This window comes from Penicillium arizonense, assembly GCF_001773325.1.
Source record: "Penicillium arizonense strain CBS 141311 chromosome Unknown PENARI_contig003, whole genome shotgun sequence".
Taxonomy (NCBI): Eukaryota; Fungi; Ascomycota; class Eurotiomycetes; order Eurotiales; family Aspergillaceae; genus Penicillium; species Penicillium arizonense.
The window spans coordinates 1,267,657-1,289,266 of record NW_019173280.1 but is presented as its reverse complement, the minus strand read 5'-3'; the positions used below and the strand labels follow the sequence as shown (position 1 = coordinate 1,289,266).

Genomic DNA, 21,610 nt, shown 5'->3' with positions numbered 1-21,610 from the left:
CGGATGAGGATATGGGGTTCAGCTTTCATGTATGAAGGAGAAAAGAGATTGTAGGGTCATTAGTTGGGGACTGGATCCTATATGTATGCTTAGGTTGGTTGTTGGGGGGGGGGGGCGCATTTTCCGAGCTTACATAGATCAATTTCAAATAATTACTTACCCAGGCCATGAAGAATTAAATTCCGATTGGCTCAATACTCATCAGGCTTACATTTGTATTGAGTCCCCCGGGATATCTGGCACCATCATGATCGTGAGTTAAATTCCCTTTGCTTAATGTGTTCTATTTGGTATTTTATCACTCATTTAGCATTCTTGGCTGCTGATCGCACCAGCATTCTAAAGATTTCAAGGTCCTTCTTCGCGTCTTCGGCAGTCGTTTTGATTGCTTTTCCGTCGACCACCATCTGATACAATTCTTTCATCTCTATTGTGTACGGATCTTCATAGGTCTTGCGAATCACACACTCTCTGAGTCCTCCGTTAATATCCTCCTGCACGTGCATGGTGATGGGCAATCCCTTGATGTAAGGCGAGTCGTACTGAACGCGAACGGTCTTGGTCGCGCTATATACTTCGATGTGAGCATCAAAGCGCGGCACAGAGTCCAAGCCAGATTCATAGGTTACCGAGAAGGTCGGATATTCAAAGATCGCACTATTTGTCTGTTAGTCACTGAGTTATTACCCCTCGTCTTGTGGGATTCACGCCTACCTCCAGAACGGCGGCTTCAAATAGGCGCCTACCACGCCCGACGGCATGCCCAGGGCTTCTCGCATCAGACTCAGATCGTGTGATCCGAGGCCTCCTAGGGCCCTCCAGATTCGTGGAGGAACATCGGAGCTATTCACGCCTGCCTCCACCTGCATCCCTTGCGCGACAATCTTTGTTGCGCGTGCCGTGCGATCCTCTACATCTGCCGCTGCGAAATCTGATGCTTTTTTGGGAAAGGTCCCGGACTGATCCACAAATGTGGAATTCGGCCCGATGATGTCTATTGGCGTGCATTTGATTAGCTCTTTGTCTTTGCTGACAACCAGGAACGGCAGAGACCCTCAACGTACCTCTCACGCGAGCGTAGAGAATCTTTTCCATTCCGCCGATCTCACGGATTGCATCTTGAAATGCTGGGGCATATCTTCTCATGTATCCCACCATCACGCATCCTTCAGACGCCTTTTCGGCCGCAATGATTGCATCCGCATCGCGATCATTGAGCGACATAGGCTTCTCAATAAAGACGTGTTTGTTATATTTCAAGGCGAGGATTCCATGAAGGGCGTGGTACTCGTCACTGTTAATGACAAATACCACTTCAACTTCTGGAGATGCGCACAATTCTTCGGGATTGGTTGTAGTCGCCGGTTCTTTCTGGCCAATCACCTTGGATTTGCAGTGCTCGAGCGAGGTGCGGGAGACATCACAGAGATATGTGATTTGGAAGAGATCGGAGAGAAAGTTCAAGGTAGGAATATGTACCACCTGCGCAATCTCTCCGCAGCCGATGAGGCCAACACGGACTTTGCGTGACACTGGTGCAGAAAGTAACATAGTTGTGTCGTCTAATGAGAGGGAAGAAGGGCAACGGAGGGGGAGAATGGTAGAAGAAAAAGAAAGGCGAAAGAGTAACAAAAAATCAGCTGTAGGTCTCCTTTTTATTTTTTTACATCATTAACAACTCATTAGCAACATGCAGTTGCTATGTAGTGTGGTGAACTCCTCCATCCGATCGGGTTAGATCAGGATAGTGGGGAATCGTGACTGGGGATTCCTCTGTCCCGACACTCCCCGTCCCACTTGCCTCCTGCATCTCTTGCATCAATCCGCGCCAATTCAGCCACTAGGCACCAAGTCACGGCAGATAAGAGAGGTTAAGGTCCTCCGGATACGTCCACATGGAGAAATCAACGGCGGGATCAGCCCGATGCAAAAAACGAGCAGTGCCGCCCAACACCCAGACCATGTCCTATCCCCGGAAACGAGCCGTAACGGCCTGCCAGCTATGCCGACGCCGTAAAACGAAATGCGACAATGTCCGCCCCACGTGTGGATTCTGTGCGAACATCGGCGGCTCATGCGTCTACCAAGCCCCAGAGACGGACTATTCCTCGTGAGACCCCAGTCCACTGCCTACGCCCCTTGGGGGAAGCTTACCGGCCCAGATTTGACCCCGCCGCATTGGCTTTGCTCGAGAAGATGGACTACATGATCTCCCTAGTGGAAAAGGCCAAATCCGACCCACCAGTAGATTCTAGCCCGTCCGATGTGCCGGTCACGAGTGACCATATTCAGAGTAGCGCGGTCCGTCCATGGACAGCTCACGCGGACTTGCAAGAAATCCCGTCGCGTTGTGATATCTCGTGTCGAATCCTCGAGTGGCCGATATTCGATGAAATTCAATATAATCGAAAGCGGGACGCCCTATTTGTCGGCCGGGTAAAAGCCTCACAGCAGAGTCATCTGAGGTCGCAAGGCATTGTCGAGGAGCATATCTCTTCCTATGTTGACCAATTTCTAATCAATGTGCACACCAAAAATCCCGTTGTCGACCACACTCTGCTCAGCCAACATGTCCGCGATATTGCAGAGAATGGGCTAGGATGGGACGGACCCACCAGCGTGACCGTAAGTGAACGCATCCAGGCCATTGCATACTATCCACGAACTAATGGGTCTTCAGCTCATGGCATGTGCATTGGGTATTATCTCTCAACCATTCCAGCGAATTCCCGTGACGAACGTGAAGACTGTCGAACCCGATCTTTCTTTGGCAGATGTCTATTATACCGCCGCCCGAAAGCGCATCGGCCTACTTGACACCGCCTCGTTGGAGTACCTGCAGACCACGTTCCTGTCAGGTGTTTATGAAATGTATACACTGCGTCCGTTGGTAGCCTGGCACTCTTTCCATGCCGCCTGTAGCAGCATGCAGTTGTATTTCAAATCAAGAGATCCAAAACTTGAAAGCAATGAAACACGAAACCTGGAACAACGGTTGCATTGGTCATGTTTTAAATCAGAACGGTAATTTTACCCATAATTTTACCCATTTTGCTAGGTTGAAAAGACACTGATCAGGTTCAATTGCAGGGAAATTCGCACGGAGATCAATCTCACGCCTCTAAAAACACCTAGCTGGAACTTGACCGAAGAGTTGCCAATGCCACCACATGAAACCAGGGATGAGGACGTCCCCACAATCTTCCCGCTGGAAGAAAGCTGGTATTACTATCTAACGGATATTTCACAAAGAGCGATTCTAGATCGTATACTCAATTCATTCTATGCGGAAGAGTCAGATCGACACTGGCTTCAGACCTCTCCAAATGACATGGCTCGCATCGCATTAGAACTTGACCGGCAGCTGGTTATGACAGACACCAATCTGCCTCCTTGGCTACACTATTCACAAGAGAATATCGGAGACCGCGAATTACCTTATTTCATCCATCGGCGATTGCTTCAGATGCAAGAATGTCTCTTCAAACCCTTCTTGTTCCGGGTATTACATTGCCATGAGACTCAACCTCAAGTCATTTCCGAGCTAGCGCAACGCTGCGTGGAGGCATGTCGGACGAATATTTTGGAAACCGCCATCCAGCATCGACACCATGGCAGTTGGTTTGTGGCCCGAGGAGCATTTCGGTGCGCGATGGCAATAGTTGCTGCGGCCAAGAGCGGGAAATTGGTCATGCCAAATGATTGGTTCGCGTGTGTAGAAACCGCGTTGACGGTTATTGAATTCTGGGGACAAGAGGCCGCTGATCTCCAGCCTCTCGGCCAAATTCTCCGCATGGTGTACGATCACACAAAGGAGCAGCTAGAGCAAGAACAGTCGCGCTACTGACCAAACCGTCTCTCTTCGGGGTTTGTATCGACATTACAGAAAGAGAATAGCTGGAAGAGATGGATGATATTCGATCTACTCAACCAAAACGGGAAGGTCCTGGAGGCCTGAGAGCCTCAGGCGGTCAACAATTTGCGATCGTGCCAGTCATCAGCCCTTCTCACGGCTACAAACCATGCCAAACAGCAGTTTTCTCTTGTGTGAATCGAGTTGTCAATATGATTTGATCACTCGAGGTGCCGACGAAGACGTCGTACTCCCCCTTTTCAGAAACCCATGCGTCCTGGGTTTCACTCCAATAGCTGGTGGCGTTCCGGTCAAGACTCATTCTGACTTTTGTTGCTTCTCCTGGTCCTAGATCAACCTTGGAAAATGCTTTTAGTTCCTTAACCGGGCGGCAGGTGTCAGACTGTACCGGGGCAACGTAAACCTGAACCACCTCTGCACCCTGTCGAGTGCCAGTGTTCTGGACGATAAGGTGGACATCCGATGAAGAGACTTCCAGATCTGATAGCTCAAAAGTTGTATACGACAAACCGTAACTGTAGTCATTTAGTTTGCGAAACAACTGGTGACTAACACCCATGCTACATGATTTGGAGTATCTTACCCAAATGCGAACTGTGGCTCCTTCTCCATCTTTTCATAGAATCGATATCCAACGAAAATATCCTCGCCATATAACACTCTGCCATCATTGGCGTTGAAGTTGAGAAAGGCAGGGTTGTCTTGCACCACTTTTGGGAATGTCATGGGCAATTTTCCGCTCGGATTCACCTTGCCAAATATGACGTCCGCGATCGCGTTTCCCAGTTCATTGCCACCATACCAGGCTTGAATGACAGCCTTTGCTTTGGAAGCCCAAGGCATCGCCACTGGTGTTCCAGATTGAATGACCACGATTGCATTGGGATTAGCGTCAAGGACTGCATCAATCAAAGTATTGGTGTGCCCGGGCAGGTCCATTGATTGTCGATCGTAACCCTCGCTCTCGATATCTTGCTGGAAGACATTTAACATCCTATGTCTGCTCGGAGAAAAGGGACATGCAACTTACATTGAGACCAGTAAAGATGACGATGTGTTTCTGGCTTTTCGCCATCTGAACTGCTTCATCGATAGCCAGCTTTGCATCAATTCTTGGACACCCGCCCAAGCGAGCACCGCCATTTGACAGTGTAGTAGCACCAAGTCTTTGAAGCGTCGAGGTGCGTCCATTGCCCCACTCCAGGCGGAAATCATATGTCGTGCCTTTCCGAAGTTCGACAAACCCAAGTTCTTCCACCGTTCCGCTCCCAAAGAATGACCCTCCCGCTCGTTGCTGGGTGCAATTATCAATCACGAGCTTGTCATTGATGTATAAAAGCGCGGTGCCGTGGCACATAACCCCAAAGTCCCACACGCCCGTCTTCTCGGGGGTGAGATACCCTGTCATGGAGGCATAGAAAACCGGGTTGGCACCTGGTGGCTTATAATCCAGTAGCTGAAACGATGAATCGGCAACATTTACTACTTCCAATGCTGTTCGATCGGGCGATGTGTGAGGATCATTGTAGAAGGTTACCATGATCCCTGGGCTCGTCTTCACATACGGTCCCAACAGTGGTTGAAGTTGATGACCATAGGCGCCGGGACAGTATTCGATGTTTTGCACGTAAGATTGTAGCCCCTCCATTGGTGTCACAACATAATAGGGACTCAGTTTGGCAGATCCACCTATAGAATCTCAGTCAGTTTGGCAGTTTGGCAAGGTACCAAAACAAAGAATATCTCACCTCCGCAGTAGGTTGCAGCTTTGGAATGAACACCAATTACACCTACACTTTCGGTCTCCACCCAAGGAAGCATTGCATCGTCATTTTTTAACAAAACGATGCTTTCAGATGCCAGACGACGAAGAACGCTTCGATCTTCCGGGGTGTCGCGAATACTCTCTTCGTCTGATACCTCGCATTCGCTAGCCCGTTTGACCAGTTCGAGAACGCTTCGGACTCGAGTATCAACTGTGCGCATTGGAAGAGCCATTGCAGAGACTGCCGCTGACAATAGCCTACCTCTCCATTGTGGTGGACCCGGCATCTCGATGTCAAGCCCGGCGACCACTGACTCGCTAGTGGAGTAGGTGCCGTACCTGTTGATTTTGAGGTTAGCTTGCACGCTTGTCTATGGCAGGGCTCGAGGCATGATTATACCAGTCGCTGATCGTAGCTCCTTCAAAACCCCATTCCTCGCGCAAAATTCGTTGTAGCAACTCAGGGCTTTGCGAACACAATTTTCCATTGAGCTTGTTGTAAGCAGTCATGATCGCATGGGGATTACTCTGCGCCAGTGCCAACTGGAATGGCTTCAGATATATCTCTCGCAATGCGCGGTCGGTGACAATCGTCTCTAAGCCTCTTCGGTGCTCCTCTTGATCGTTACAAACAAAGTGTTTTGGAGTTGCGACCACCCCTTCGCTCTGAACACCCTGGATAATGGCTGCTGCTAGCATACCGGACAGATGAGGATCTTCCGAGAATGATTCGAAGCCTCGACCACCAAGGGGAGATCCTATTCGCGATATTGTCAATACTTTGATTGAATCCATCGATAACTGCTTGATTTGCTCTTACTTTGTATGTTCATGGTCGGCCCTAGCCAAATGGCTGCACCTTTGGCTTTGGCTTCCTTGCCAATGAGAATTCCAGCTTCTTGGATTAGGCCTGTGTCCCAGGTTGCTCCCAGTCCTGTTCCACATGGCAAACATGCTGCTGGGACACCATTGAAGAATTTAGTGCCTCTGATCCCATTGGGCCCATCGGACATTCGGATCGATGGAACATTGTAGTTGGGCAAGGGCGTTGTGTGCCAAAAGTCATGTCCTAAGAGTTCGAGCTCAGTGATCAACCCAATTTAGAAATGAATAAAAAGCACCAACCTGCAAGGAGGTTTGATTTCTCTGCCAGGGTCGCATTTTCCAGAATAAAGTCGATATTGATCTCGGGCTTCGTTTCTAACATCGTCACGAGCTTATACGTGTGAATACTGCAGCTCGGAATTCTGCTGTTTTGGCTGATTTGTTGCCTTGTAGTTAATAGATACTTCAAAGCCAAGTCCTTTAAACAATTCGAAGATTCTATTCTCTAGACCTTTATTTATCTGTGCCAATCTATGTTTAAGGATAGCTCCCCAACCCCGACACTCCCCGTGTGGGGCAGTCCGTGCACCGGATCTAGAGAACCTCAATATCTAGGCTTGCTTTAGCTCTATTGGCAACTTTGCTGAGGAAATAAAGCTTTGAATGATAACTCTGGGGACGGAATCCTTCGACCAATTTCCCACTTGGTCTTCTAGTACCTACCGAGGTCTTGAGATAGACTATAAGGAACACAGACTAGCGTGTTTCCGCATTGAATCGGGAAAGGATCAAAGAAAATAAAGCCGAAACGATGGAATAACGAGGGTAGTGGGAATGAAAAATAAATATATTTATTGCTATTTTTGGGATTGATTAAGCAAGGGAGGTAAAAAAAAAACCCAAAATTATTTCATGCGTTCAACAAAATCTCAATTGCTGTGGTTTTAATTACACCGTGGAAACTCAACCCCAGATGGCGCGATAGCCTTGCAGACTACTTTAGCCGAAGGGGCTGTATGAAAATAAATTGGCTTCCCAGCTGAACGAGAGTATGGTTTTCTTGGACCACCTACCTCCTCAGCTCGGTCTCTTGGCATCTGCAAATAGCCGCCGGGTTGAATGGATGGTCTCTGTCGCGCCGTGGGAACGGACTAGCCCTGACGCTGACCTAGATTCGGAGCTTGTTCTAGCAGCGCAGTGTACCTAATAAGGGACCATATACTTATTGCGGGCCTGACGTGTACATCCAAGGCTATCTATCCATGGATGTCTCGGCATGAACGTTTCAAATGGGTAAATGACAATGCAATCGATGCTAAAGAGTGATAGAGAAAATACGACTACCCAAAAGGAAGAATAAGAGAGAATAAGCCAAGGCAAGTTCATGAAAAAGACACAAATGCTCCAAAAATCTCGACCTTAGGCAGTCTATCTAACCGTCCAGTAGACTAGGATACAAAGTGTGTTCTTCTTCTAATCAACTATTTGACACTGTCTAGTGTGAGATGCATTGGATGAGGTAAGGTGGGAAGCAGTTTGAATAGGAGTTTTCGTTCGACTTGAACATATTTGGACGGGAAAGTAGACAAAGGTACTTCACTGGTGCGTATCTAGCCGGATGTTTGGAAATTCCGGGCCCTCTTCTGTAGAAATTATCCTAGATGCGATCGAGAAAGGGCTTCGATTATTTATTTAAAAAAGAAAAAGGGAAAGTGATCTGTACAACCAGAAGATGGAAAAGCAGTGAACGGGCTGGGGCAGCATCCACGGCTGTATTCCTATTATGTTACCTATTATGCTACGACTATAAAGCTCCTATTACATCAAGCCTTCAGATATCTTCAGGGGTTCTCGACCTCGGCACATAAGGAAGTTGGAGCCGACGTCATGGACCCACCTAGGGACTGTGGCGCTAGTTATGTATGAACTTGCATAGATCTGGACTAGCCTACTGTGCCTGCGTTCCTTGTAAGCAGGATTAAGCTCAAAATGCAGGGTCACTTTGGCTTCAATCTTGCTAGTGACACAGCCACATTGCATCTAGTCGTGTGCGGCGTTTTTCATACATCCTGGTTGGGATTCAGGGGCCGACAGAAATTCTCGCCCTTTCCTTTTTTCAGACGGCTATGAAATTCAAAGAACCAAGTGATGTGATGCAGTCTTATGATATATCTATGTTTCATTCAGATTTGCGGTCGACAGTAGATTGAAGTGAACAAAAAAGTTGACTCATATTGTAATACAGGGCGTGTTGGTACACACATTTCACATTTTGTCCCATTGACAGATGTTCTATGAGATTCTTCAGCATTCTAAGCCGGCAATGACCGCATAGCTTCTTCCATGGAAATTAGCGAGTCTTTTCGCAACAGACTTGGGAAACTTGGTGACAGGTTTGCACTGTTCCTCACACACGTCATACATGTTCGGCCGGATTTGTGGGTCTGGAGAGCTCTGGGCACAATCTGGGGCCTCGTAGCTTAGGCCTAGACAATAAGGGAGGGACGTATACGCGCGCCTACAAATTAGTCCAAGTGCTATTGATTTAATCGGGAACAATAGAATGTTCGATGTTAACCTTACTGCTGGGTTCCGAGCCGCGAATCAAAAGCACTTGCAAGGGGCACTGGTCACATGCAGATAATTTCAAGTGATGTCAGGCATCTTGAAGCCTGTCGTTCTGGGGATACAGCCACTTTTCGTATAGTTCCAAGGTTTTTGGTGCTAAGGGCTAAACTTGGTTGCAGAAACTTGAATGATCCGGGCTCGTCCAACGATGACGTAATGACATCATCGCTCTTCTCTTCAATATAAATAGCCCTGGTCTGTCGCCTCTCACTTTTCTTTCTCATCCAATTCAATCACAATCAATCTACAACACCTCAAACGAACAAACTAAACTTTAAACTCTTTCGCAATGGAGACTGTCAAGGTTCGTGGATCCCAAGATTCTAAAGTTCTTAATATACTAACCATTGTATAGAACGCCGCCAACTACGTCGCTGAGACCGTCCAGGGTACTGGCGCTCAGGCTTCCAAGGAGGCAAACAAGAATGTCGCTAAGGACAACGATGCCAACGTCACCACCCGGGCCAGCGCCGCTAAGGATGCCGCTGTCGACAAGAAGGACGAGTTCACCCACAACACCAAGGCCGATGTCCACAAGGGTATGTCGATTGATCCCGATGCTATCATTGGTTTTAGAACTAACAACATTGCAGAAGCTTCTAAGAACTAAATGTACCGCGTTCAATACCCGTGATACCTATCGATCTATTGCTTAATGTGGCGAGCCACGTTCGCTATTATGGGCTTGCTCTTGATGACTTTATGTAAATAGCGAAATAATACCACCAAGGTCTTTTTGACGCTGAAATCACTTTCATCTTTAATCTCAATGCGAAAGAGGCAGAAAACAGCATCTGCTGCAACAAACTTGATGAGCTTGATTGCCTTATAGTAGTCCGGTATCATAAAACGAGGCCACAAATGTATATGCTGTGCCGCTTAAGATACTTGGACAGTCGCCAGACCTCTTACTGCCATCCTGTTGTAGAGATGACACAGAGCCGGAAGATACAAGGGGGATCTACGGCTATACCGAATGTAGATTAGTGTCTCAAGTTAGGGTTCGGGAATAAACGTTAAGTCGCAAGAGTGATTTCGAATATGACTGTACTTTGACAAGCTATCCACACATTTAACAATCCCACTGTATCATGACCCTCATATCTTTCTATTTAAATGTACAACTGCTTCATAAGGAGCGAGTGTTTCGGATGAAATATTTTGTACATGTAGTAATCGTATGTGACTACATGGTTGAGTGTATATATGTACAAGTGTAGTGACAGGAATTCGTTTCGCTAAGTTACAGAAGGGTACCGGGAAAAGATACGGCCAATTCAATCGTTACGAAATGTAACGTGGAGCTGAACGCATGGATCACTTCTGACCTTCCCATATGGGATGGGTTATAGGTAGTATGCCCTTGATGATTGGTACTAGACTGTCCAACCGCACGGGTTTTGTCAGGAACAAATCCATACCAGATCCCGTAGCATCGCGTTGCACGTCGGCTTGCGCGAGGCCAGTAAGAGCGACAATCGTGACACGGTCCTTGTTTGCCAACGACTTCTCAAACTCACGGATTCGCCGTGTGGCTACGAGGCCGTCCATGATCGGCATGGAGATATCTATTGAAATTATTAGTTTCCAAAGGAGTACTGTATGAATTGACTTATGACTTACCCATAACGATAATGCCGATATTGGAGGCATTTGCCTTGAAGAAGTCCAGAGCTTCTTCTCCATTTTGTGCAAGCGCGTAGTCACATTTCAATTTTTTCATGAACGCTACCAAGAGCCGTAGGTTGATATCATTGTCATCCACAAGAAGGACAGTCATCGGAGGAATCGGCCGAGGCTCGGATCCTGTATCAAGTACTTTTGCGACAAACAGGTCTTCTTCCGCAGCAACTGGAGACATATATGGGCCATCCACATCACCTGGAGATAAAATTTGCGGCGTAGGGATACTCTTCAAGGCCTGGTTGGAAAGAAGTGCGCGGTCTTTTATTTCAATCTTAGGCTCTTCGCTGAAACCGCTGGTTGGCGTGCTGAGAAGCGAATTCCCTTCAAGGTCATCGTCGGTGGATGAAGACTCGGCTGGCCTTGGTCGTCTTCTAATTGTACCACTCGCAGAATCAAGCCGTTGCTGTTGACGCTTGATGCAAATTTCCAATGTATTTGCCAACTTGCGTGGCCCACATGGCTGGCTAATAAACTCAAGGACCTCTGTATCTCCTCGCCTCTGGGCGCTCGCAGACATCGAATGCGCAATGCTTGGAGATGAGCATATGATTATGACAGGAGAAGTGGACCGGGTATTTGGACCAGGGGCAATAGGCTTGATCTCTAAATTCCCAAGATCTAGGAATTCATGGGGCGAAATGTAGAAGTCACAATGGTCGAATTGTGTCTGCGACGGGACAACCAAGGAAACATTCATGCCGAACCAATCTCGACAGAGCATTTGCAAGGATGAACAAAGTGCACTGTCCAAGTGAGATGTCCCTAGACCTAACACACCAATGGCTTTACCCTGAACAAGTGCTTTTGTCATTGGTACAGGGGGGCGAGTATCGAGGTCATCCAAAGGATCAGGCTCGAAGAAGTGATCGAGAGCCACGGTCGTGATAACTTCAGTGCCGATATCCTTCTCAGAGTTGACCTGGATGCTGCCCCCAAGTGAGGATACTATTCGACGGGTGATGTTGAGCCCAAGTCCATTACCAGTTGTCATGCTATCTTCTTGGGAAAAAGCAGTAAACAAGCCGTTGTTGAGATAGTCTGGGCCAATACCACATCCAGTGTCTTTGATGGTCACCGTGACCTTTGACCGTGTGGCCTCACCATTCGTTCCAAATTCGGCTGGGGCTGCCTTCAAGGAGACATGGATGTACCCGCTTTGAGTAAACTTGAGGGCATTCCCGAAGATATTCGTTAGGATCACATGCCAAGCGCCGGGCCGAGTTGAAAATTTCCAACTCTTTGCAGAATCAATATCTAGGATCACCTTAACTCCCCCCTGGGAGATATATGGTTTGGTTGGTGATGAGAAGCCGGCAACGCCCCGAAGAGGAGAGCGTGAGCTGTCGAAGAAAGAAAAGCCCGCAAAGACTGTTTCTACGGCGTCTTCCACGGCAGCATCGAGTTCAACATAGGAGTCAACATCGACCTTCCCATAGCTTGGACTCTCATCGGCGGAACTGCGCCCCGAGAAAGGTTTAGGTTGGCTTCCACCAGGCGTTCTAGCGAGGGAGTTTGGCCGAACATCATTTATGCTGGCATACTCAAGAAGTTGGTTGATTGAACCCAAGAGTGTAAATGCACAGGCCCCGATGGTATGAACGAAACCACGCTGTAGCGCGTCGATCACAGTATCATTGAGGAGCTCCGCAGTACCGAAAATGCCGTGAAGAGGAGACCTAAGCTCATGACTGAGTCCTGCAAGTAGATCTGACTTTGCCCGCTCGGAAAAGTGGGCACCGAGCCGATGTACTTCAGCCATAACACTGTTTCCGAATGCCAGTAGAAAAGCTAATTCCTCATTGGGTGTGAACACACGATGGGGGGCTCGTGTCCACGTAAGACTTCCTGAGTACCATCTTCCTTTGTGTGAATCCCACAATGGCGAGAAAACGATGCTTCGAGAATCGGGCGCGAGTTGAAGAAGCGCTTCGGCATCCTGGCGTACTAAAGCTTTCCGTGTTTTTTTATACTTCTTGCCCCCAGTGCGCCGGAAGAATCTTTTAAAAACACCATCGCTGGTATCATCGGAAGAAATTGTGCCTTTTTCGCCAAAGTTGAAAATCTTTCCTCGCGGATAACGGTGCAGGAGTCCCCCGAGGAAAGACTCTGATAATGCGATTTGGTTATTTTCGTTCGATTCTTCGCTGACGCTGGACGCACTTGACGTTGAGAACCCAAGTATCTGGCAGGGGTTTGACGTGTTTTTGCCAGCAGGGGCGTCTTGATTTACACCCAGAAGATCCTCCTGTCCAAGCGCTTCTTGATATCTGGACTCATCCTCACTCGAGGAATAAAAAGAGCTCTCGAGACCACTACTCTCAGTGTCAGACTTCGCATGGTTGACCAAAGACTCTTGAGAGCGAAACTGGGCATCGAAAAAGACAACCGCTTCAACTTCGATACTCTCGCGAATGAGGTTGGCCGCACGAGAAAAGGTTTCCTTCACCTTGGCTGCATAATCTTCTCTCGGTGATTTTCGCTCATCGCCAACTGTGATGGCTGCCCTGGATGTCTGGTCGAGCTTGAATTGGGCCTTGGCATCTCGTTTGCTGGTATCTATCTTGACCACCGGCTGATGACTCTCCTCATTGGGCTGAGGCCTCTGATTCCGGGGAATATGAAGGTTATACGGATGGAAAGGCAGATGACTAGACGGGGCATTTCGTGCCATGGCCAAATGCACGTCCTGGGAAATTTGCTTCTCCTGTTGTTCTTGATTGATATGGCCCTCGGATGTGTCATTTGTGTCAGCCTGGATTCGAGGGTCATCGGTTTCGATGAGCCACGAGTTGCGCAAACTGCCTTTCCCCTCAAGATAGCTCCCAAGTCCAACAATCATACGCTCACTTCGGAGATGTTGACTTCTCGCCCGGCATGTTTCCAAATAATTCATGACAGTGGCCCCTACATCAGCCAGGAACTTCAGCAAACTGGTATCCAAAGGACCGTGTGGTTTATCGTCGAGAACCGTGTAGGCACCTATCACGATACCCTTTGGGCTGATGATAGGGCTAGAAGCTAAGAATCGAACATTCGGGAACGATGTGACATCGGGGTGGTCCTTGAACTCATCATCTTGTGTGAGATCTGGCACGACGAAGACTCGGTCACTAGGGGTTTGCGCATTTGCAACCGGCTTCATAACAGATCTGCAGAAACTGCGATCGTATGACACCGTGCAGCTACCGAGCCAAAGCTCATCCTGGCAATTGTGGTCGGTGTCATCTTGTAGGCTTAGGGTTCGGGTGGCTTCGGTAAGAATGTGCTGCTCGTTTCGACTGAATAGTGAAATCAGGGTGCGTTGGGCATCGAGTCGCAAAGTACCCAGTTGGGCAAACGCCGTCAGAACGGGGTCCACCGACGATCGAGCGACAAATTCCTTCGACGGAGTAATGGGACCGATATGGTGAAGGGCGTGCGCTTTCAAATGGTACGGCGGTAAGTACCTGTGGAAGCAGGTTGTATGATTAGCCTACTGGCGTTTGGCAGAGGTTGATTGCGCAGTCGGGTACGATCTAGATGCAAGAGAATCTGGTAGAGTTACTTATAGAATTCACGCTCGTTTGATGTACCAAAGCTGGTTTGGTACGGGGCGTCCCGTAACGAGGCTGGACGCGACATTGCGCCTGAGAGTCGAAACAATCATGCGCATGCGGTAGTGCTATAAACATATGCGCTTTCTTTCCTCGAAGTCTCCCTCGGAAAGAAAGCAGGACGGAGTCATTGAGAGGGCTTCAAAAATGTGAGGTGTGGGAGCGGGGGGTGGAGAGAAAGTTCGAAGGGATTAGATAAGTGGTGGCTTTCGATAAGTGGTGGCTTGAAGCCACTCAAATGATCGAGGGAGTTCTTGATTATTGGTCCGATCGAAGTCTTGACATCTAACAGGAAGATTCTTTGCTCTGTTTGTTTTATCCCTGTGACATTCCATGTGATACAATAGATGTTATAATATTCCTATATAGCTTATCCCTGGCTCTATACTCTATACTCCATTTACATCCAGTGCGAACCACGCCGATCCTTACCTAATCAACACTTTTCTGCTTACCATTCTACTTGAGAAAGGCGGTGATATCGCGTCCTTGCGTTGTAGAACATCGGCTGTATATGCTGTGTTTCGGAATTCGGAACGTTGCACGCATCTAAATCTTCTCTTCGAGCAGATCTGTCATCCCATGCATGTGACTTCTACCTCAACTAGGCCTTGTCTGGTGACGGGCTTTATCCTCCATTCACGAGTGTTTTGGGCTGCCATTAGGGAATCCCTGCCCAGACATAACGACGGATGAGCCATGTCCCCGTGTTAGAGCCAAAAGCCCCAACATAGAAATATCTTATTTCCAGGATCGCCTCCACAGTCTAAAATACTTGCTTGACGATATTCCGTCGTGCCTACAAACTTGGGTTCCAACCAATGGTGAAATCAGCAATGGCGATTTACGGAGCGAAGGGGGAAATGCTGTTTCTATGTAGGGACTTCTCCGACCAACTGGGCCGCTCCTTAGATCCATCCATCTCTTATCTGACAACTCGAAAGATGGATGAGATGTATGCCTCTAAGCCTCTTGATGCCACCGTTGTGTGAAAGCTCCCGACAAAATTGCAGCGGAGTGGTAAGAACTCTCACGTATGCGGCTTTGCGCAACGCCTCTCTCCATGTCAATTGGGCCCTATTATTCGGCCGGTGTAGCGCCACGCGCCAGGATCCCGCCGTTGACCGAAACGTCGCTGGATATGCTCCCAGCAGTTATAGGCATCCTAATAGCGGGCACATGCTATGTACCAATGGATATGATCGCCTGGAGCCGCTCGCGAAATGATGCTACACTTTCCGAACTCGAGTCGCCAGTGGCTCTCGTCACCAGCCGTGACAAGGAGCCCACGCTGGAAGAACAATCTACTACGTAGGTGATTGTCACACTTTAATAACCGATGCTCGGTAACGAGATATACAGCTCGATGCAGAGGAGAGTCTCAAGTTCTGAAAAAAACCCACTTTTTTGGGGGACACTGATTGGCTTCACTTAGTCGGTCCACCTAGACGGCAATGACGTAGGTGTCGATATGATATCATTGGTTGCCAAGAAGGATTGTCTCTATTATAAATTATTCTTTTTGGCCAATTACTTTGATTATGGCAGGGCATCATTATATTCAAAAAATGAATTCGTTACACGAAAAACAGTCACCCTACTACAGTCTTGCAAAGGAAAGGGAATTCTACAGGTATGTCTCCATTTGGAGTGATCCGAATGCTTTGTGCGCAAGTCATTCGTGTACTGATCGGGCAAGAGATATCTACCACAAGGTCACTCAGGGTACCAATATGCTCCATTTGACAATGCTGGACAAAATACGTTCTCTGCATTTGTTTCGAAAGACCGTGCCTTAACGGCCTTCGCCCAATTGGGCGCCATGACGCTGGGCGCTCAGACGGCCATGATTTCGCTCTTCGGTCCTACTCATCAATATATTCTTGCGGAGGCCAGTGGAACGCCGTTGGATCGCCATTGTGACAGCTTGTTGTTAGGATGCTGTCTCTTGCCGAAGGAAAAGGGCATCTGTCAAGACGTTGCAGCTCTGCCACTATCGGAGCTTTCAGATGGTCCGGCAATTGCTGGGGGCAGTGTTTTAGTGATACCAGACATAAGGGACAATCGCCGTTTCAAGCAATCCAAATTAGCTGACAATCTTTCTGGGGTAAGATTCTATGCTGGAGTACCCATTGTCAGCCCTAGAGGAATTACAATCGGGTCATACTGCGTCATGGATAAAAGTCCCAGGAAAACGGGACTCGACGAGTCATCCGTATTGTTTATGAAGGACATGGCAGAGACTGTCATGGAACATTTGAGCATGGTGCAATCCAAAAGTCGACATCATCAAACAGAAAGAATGATAGTTGGCTTGGGGAGCTTCGTTGAGGGCAAGGCTACGCTTCAGGGTTCATGGCTTGAGGCGAACGAGCAAGACACTGCAACACGGCAATCTGGAGAGGCCGTGGAGGGCAAATTGAACAAGCGGCAACAGGATATACAAGACGTCCAGGATAGCCCCGAATCTCAGCAACTTCCTCACCGCTCCTCTGCCAAAGTCTCTTCAAAACCCGCTCTTTCGAACACTATCCGGAAGGATCCCGATTCTGAGGTCAAGCCTACGACAACTTCAGCAACCCATTCATCAAGTGGAACCGATTCAAGATTGATTCCGAATCAACCAAATTCGGACCAAGCGAGTCAGCAAAATAAGGCGACGCTCAAAAGCTCTGTTTCAATTGACGACGCACCAGAGGAAACTGTCCCATCTGCTTTCGAGAAGATCTTCTCCCGGGCGGCAAACTTGATCCGAGAGTCTATCGAGGTGGAAGGGGTTGTTTTCCTTGATGCAAGAGTTGAGTCGTTTGGAGAGCTTGATCAGGATGAATTCCAAAAAGCGCGTGAAGCGTGGGCACACGGCGCAACAACAAGCGGCGATGAAAGTGCAGACTCCGGAAGCCCGCCAAGACCCATGCATCCCTTCGCCTCGGGCATTGGAAACAAAGATATCACCACTTGCCGAATGCTAGGCTTCTCAACGTCAACATCCTCTAGCATTGATCATGGTAAGCCGGGCCACAATTATGCAATGGGTGATTCATTGTTGAAGGCCCTATTGGGTCGATACCCACATGGGAAGATCTTCAACTACAATGAAAACGGATTACTGTCTGATGACAGTAGCGGTGGTAATACCTCCCGCAGCTCCGAGATGAATCCAGGCTCGGAAAGGAAAAAGAGAAGGCGGAAGCCTCACGACACGCAAAATGCCAATGCCCTGGTTAAAGTCCTTCAAGGGGCCAGAAGCATCATCTTTTTACCTTTGTGGGATTCCCACAAAGCTAGGTGGCTTTCTGGGATGTTCATCTGGACAAAATCTCCAGAACGCGTCTTCACTCCCGAAATAGAACTCACATATCTTCGCGCTTTTGGAAATAGTGTCATGGCAGAAATCCATCGATCTGATGCTGAAATGGCGGAGAAAGCCAAAACAGACCTGCTCAGCAACATCTCACATGAGCTGAGAAGCCCTCTCCATGGAATATTGGGAACTGCGGATATTCTCAGCGACACGGCCATGAATATGCTTCAGCAAGGCATGGTACATACAATTGAGTCGTGCGGGCGGACGCTTTTGGACACCATCAACCATTTACTCGACTTCACCTACATGAAGAAGTTCAAATCTGACTCAGGGGAAGCGTATGCGAATCACGAGAAGCAAATTGATGTGCCGGGTCTGAAACCGGCAAAGCTCCAGCGCAACGCACCAAACAGCAGTGAAAGGGCCTACGGCCCTGTGCAGCTTGATTCCGTTCTTGAAGAGGTAGCGGAGAGTGTTTTTGCTGGTCATAGCTTTTACCATCACCCGCGGGCTCAGCCTCAGAAGGTGACCAACAACGAATCTTCCATGTCCATCTCCCTGCCAACAAAGCAGGTGACTATTATACTCGACATTCAAGAGGCTGAAGAATGGGCCTTTCTCACAAGCGCTGGTTGTTGGCGACGCATTCTGATGAATGTTTTTGGCAATGCACTGAAGTACACCCCTTCGGGCTTCATTTATGTGGGACTGAAGACAGCTCCCCACAATCGCCGGATGAGTGATAGTTCTGCGGGTTCCACAGCCTCCGAGGGGCTGGATAGCCAATGCTTGGTCACCCTGACTGTCAAAGACACTGGCCAGGGCATTAGCGCGGAATACCTTCGGGACGGCCTATTCACCCCTTTTTCGCAAGAGGATGGACTAGCCCCTGGAAGTGGACTCGGTCTCAGCATCGTCCGCCAAGCGCTCGTCTCTATTGGTGGCTCTATTGAAGTCTCTTCTGAAAAAGGCCATGGCACAGAAATATCAATTGAGGTGCCTTTGAACGTTGCCCCCGAAAAAGATAAGTCGGATGGTGCTTCATCAAACGAGTCTTACAGAGAGATAAGAAAATGGGCGCAGGGCAAAACCATTGGCTTGTTAGGGTTTGCTTCATCACTTGTGTCACCGCGGGACATTACTCTCTACAAATCTCTGGAGCATTTATGCCAAGACTGGTTCAACTTGACTGTCAAACGGGTGTCTCCTGCAGATAACAACGACCCTTGTGACTTTTACATGGCGGTCCAAACAGATCTCGACAGCCCAGATGAAGAGCAAAACCAAGTGTCAGATATCGGCTCCATCATCGATGGAAAAGATTGTGACGTTTCGCCCCTCATTGTTATTTGCGAGTCTCCTGAAAAGGCGCATAACATGTTCGCGCGTGCAGCGAATCAAAAGCGAGAATCCATTATCGAATATATAAGTCAGCCATGTGGACCTCGCAAACTAGCCAAAGCGTTGAGTCTTTGTATTCTTCGGCTAGATGGTCGGGATCCTGAGGCCAATAAGCCAACTCACTGGGTCGAAATGCCAAACTCGTCAAAAATTCCGCTCGATGTAGGGCCCAGGGACCCGCCCAATGAGAGAATGAAACTCGGCAAACGACCAATGTTAGATACTACGGGATCCTCAGAGGAGGAACGCCTCAAATATGATCACGATGACCGAATCAAAAGCCCTACACGTATCGCTGAAGGAGCTCCGCCATCCATCGCAGCAAAAGATACAGTCAACGATGAGTTATCAGTTTTACTGGTTGATGATAACCAAATAAATCTGCAAATTCTGGTTGCTTATGCAAAGAAAGAGGGCTGGAATATCATGACGGCAACAAATGGACTTGAGGCTGTACAGACTTTCCGGGCCCACTCTGGAAAGTTTGCAGCAGTCATCATAGGTATGCAAAACTCCATCTATTTCAACACGTTCTAATCGATGAAGACATCTCAATGCCAGTTATGAACGGTCTCGAAGCTACTCGAGAAATTCGTCGTTTTGAAAGACAATATCGGAATGCTCATAAGTCATCAAATCCGCCGTGGGACCCGACAACCATAGTGGCCTTGACAGCGTTAGACAACGTTGATGCTCAGAAAGAGGCCTTTGCGTCTGGGATGGATGTATTCCTGGCGAAACCGGTCAACCGGCAGGAGTTACGGTCTTTATTGCAAAGAATCGCGAAATAGTCGGCAGATGCGCTAGAAATCATGTAAGAGTATAGGCTGTGACCAGCTTGTAGAGATTATAATATGAATATCATAGAATCTGGGTATGCTTGCAGCTGAATATGATGACTAGGCCCAATGATAAGAAAGCCCACATGGCCGTACCATCTGCGACATCTCACTTACAGAAACCTAATTCGGCCTTGATTATAATTATGGCCGTATTACGCCGTGAATCGGCTTGTCTCAGTGATCGGGTATTATCCCTTCGGGGTATTACTGAACAGAACCAGACAACCTATATCGACTGCATGCATCCAAGGGTTAGGAAGCGGCACAGATTACCTATTGCTAGAGCATCAATCCATAGCCTTAAGACATTCAGATGATTAGACCATTAGTATACTTTCTATAAATACCGGAAAACCTCAATTAAAGGTTTCTCAGCCATTAAGTTGCGATAAGCTGGTTCTTCGCTCATCAAGAAATGTGTAGTCCTAGATGTGGGGGCCATTCCCGGATTCCCATCAAGTCTCTCCCTAGTATGTCCTCATTAACTAGTGTACGTGGAAGAAAAGATCTACCATGACCGATCTCGGCCCTTCCGGGAAACCAATTTTTATATAAGCCCATAAATGGCGACCTTCCACTACTATACATTTAGCCTCGTCAACAAAGGGCGGCGAAAGGGCGGGTGTCTGTATTTATTCTGCTCAGCCTCCTCGAAAATTCCATCTGAGACGCTTCTATAAGGAGTTTTATGTATCTGCCAACTTTTCAAGGATTCTCTCTACCGACTGTCCTAATGTCGATACCCAAGATATTATCTGATTGGTTTTGTTGCTATTTTTTCTACTGCATTCTTCATGAACACCTAAGACACACCCAACCTAAATGGACGAGAAAAGTCGAAATCGAGGACAAGATGGCATTCAAATCGGCCTTCGCACTATTTAAAGGAACATGAGGAGGATGCAAGCATGCTCAGTTGCAAAAATCCCACCAGCGAAGCCCTCACTATCGATGTGCCTATCGTGATAATGGGAGTATAAGTGGCCCTCTGGCAAATACGCATATCAATGATAGTGAAGTTTATAGGGCCATGTTTACAACCTTTGCTTGTGAATCATTTATGGGTCTTAGGAAGGTTGCCAAATGCTTACTATCAAAACTATAGGATTAGTTAGTCTCGACAGAGAAGGAGCGAGGAAACTGGTGATATTCAGTCTTAGCTAGGCGGACGGAGTCCTGCAGCGCATACAGTCATATTAGGCAGGCGGTGAATGCCAGCAGAACCGCCGACAGTTGTTCAATTAAAGAAAAATTTCAGCTTGACTCCAACTGCTTAACTTGTAAAACAATATCTCTAGTTAGGGCTGAGGTTGTTCATTAATAATGGCTAGAAAAAGATGACAAAATGTAACATCATTTAGAGACGTTGAGGATATATAATGGCTGGGTGATAACTAACACTAATGTGCATCTCACACCATCACTATTTATCCTCACTCACCTTAAAAGTGTTTTGATCCCTGTATGTATGAGGTCTTGTATATACTAAACTAGAACATTGTCCAATGCACCTAAGAATTTCCAAGGTGAGTTGGACTTGGAGCATCCGGAAGCGGAAGCGGAACTTGCAAGCTTATCCATAAGCAGGTAATGACTCTGTGTATGCTGTTTACTCTTTGGGCTTATTGACCCTATTGAGTCTTTTATTTGTTAAGACCCTGCAATTCAAATCTATAGAAATAACGGGCA

At 47.8% G+C, this 21,610-nt stretch overlaps 6 protein-coding genes across 6 annotated transcripts; 3 read left to right on the top strand and 3 right to left on the bottom strand.

Annotated features, from left to right (window-relative positions):
* Positions 1 to 302: 302 nt before the first annotated feature.
* PENARI_c003G10091 (Gfo/Idh/MocA family protein) lies at positions 303 to 1,551 on the bottom strand (the record flags this gene model as incomplete). The annotated part of the gene is made up of 3 exons (XM_022628705.1): positions 303 to 657; positions 715 to 994; positions 1,065 to 1,551. 3 exons carry the CDS (start codon positions 1,549 to 1,551, stop codon positions 303 to 305), a joined length of 1,122 nt encoding a protein of 373 aa, XP_022491903.1.
* Positions 1,552 to 2,031: 480 nt separating this feature from the next.
* On the top strand, positions 2,032 to 3,847 carry PENARI_c003G10856 (fungal specific transcription factor domain-containing protein; the record flags this gene model as incomplete). The annotated part of the gene is made up of 3 exons (XM_022628757.1): positions 2,032 to 2,625; positions 2,681 to 2,934; positions 3,091 to 3,847. The coding sequence occupies 3 exons, from the start codon at positions 2,032 to 2,034 to the stop codon at positions 3,845 to 3,847; spliced, it is 1,605 nt and encodes a 534-aa protein (XP_022491973.1).
* Positions 3,848 to 4,013: 166 nt separating this feature from the next.
* Positions 4,014 to 6,846, bottom strand: PENARI_c003G11878 (beta-glucosidase; the record flags this gene model as incomplete). Its single annotated transcript, XM_022628824.1, has 7 exons — positions 4,014 to 4,389; positions 4,458 to 4,849; positions 4,905 to 5,563; positions 5,623 to 5,978; positions 6,040 to 6,397; positions 6,460 to 6,708; positions 6,765 to 6,846. The coding sequence occupies 7 exons, from the start codon at positions 6,844 to 6,846 to the stop codon at positions 4,014 to 4,016; spliced, it is 2,472 nt and encodes an 823-aa protein (XP_022491497.1).
* Positions 6,847 to 9,381: 2,535 nt separating this feature from the next.
* Positions 9,382 to 9,702, top strand: PENARI_c003G00147 (uncharacterized protein; the record flags this gene model as incomplete). The annotated part of the gene is made up of 3 exons (XM_022628007.1): positions 9,382 to 9,396; positions 9,448 to 9,631; positions 9,686 to 9,702. 3 exons carry the CDS (start codon positions 9,382 to 9,384, stop codon positions 9,700 to 9,702), a joined length of 216 nt encoding a protein of 71 aa, XP_022492031.1.
* Positions 9,703 to 10,409: 707 nt separating this feature from the next.
* PENARI_c003G00039 (GAF domain-containing hybrid sensor histidine kinase/response regulator) lies at positions 10,410 to 14,399 on the bottom strand (the record flags this gene model as incomplete). Its single annotated transcript, XM_022627999.1, has 3 exons — positions 10,410 to 10,660; positions 10,716 to 14,224; positions 14,323 to 14,399. The coding sequence occupies 3 exons, from the start codon at positions 14,397 to 14,399 to the stop codon at positions 10,410 to 10,412; spliced, it is 3,837 nt and encodes a 1,278-aa protein (XP_022491362.1).
* A 1,164-nt stretch (positions 14,400 to 15,563) lies between these two features.
* PENARI_c003G07138 (hybrid sensor histidine kinase/response regulator) lies at positions 15,564 to 19,905 on the top strand (the record flags this gene model as incomplete). Its single annotated transcript, XM_022628500.1, has 4 exons — positions 15,564 to 15,682; positions 16,073 to 19,581; positions 19,641 to 19,842; positions 19,899 to 19,905. The coding sequence occupies 4 exons, from the start codon at positions 15,564 to 15,566 to the stop codon at positions 19,903 to 19,905; spliced, it is 3,837 nt and encodes a 1,278-aa protein (XP_022492058.1).
* Between the last annotated feature and the right edge of the window lie 1,705 nt (positions 19,906 to 21,610).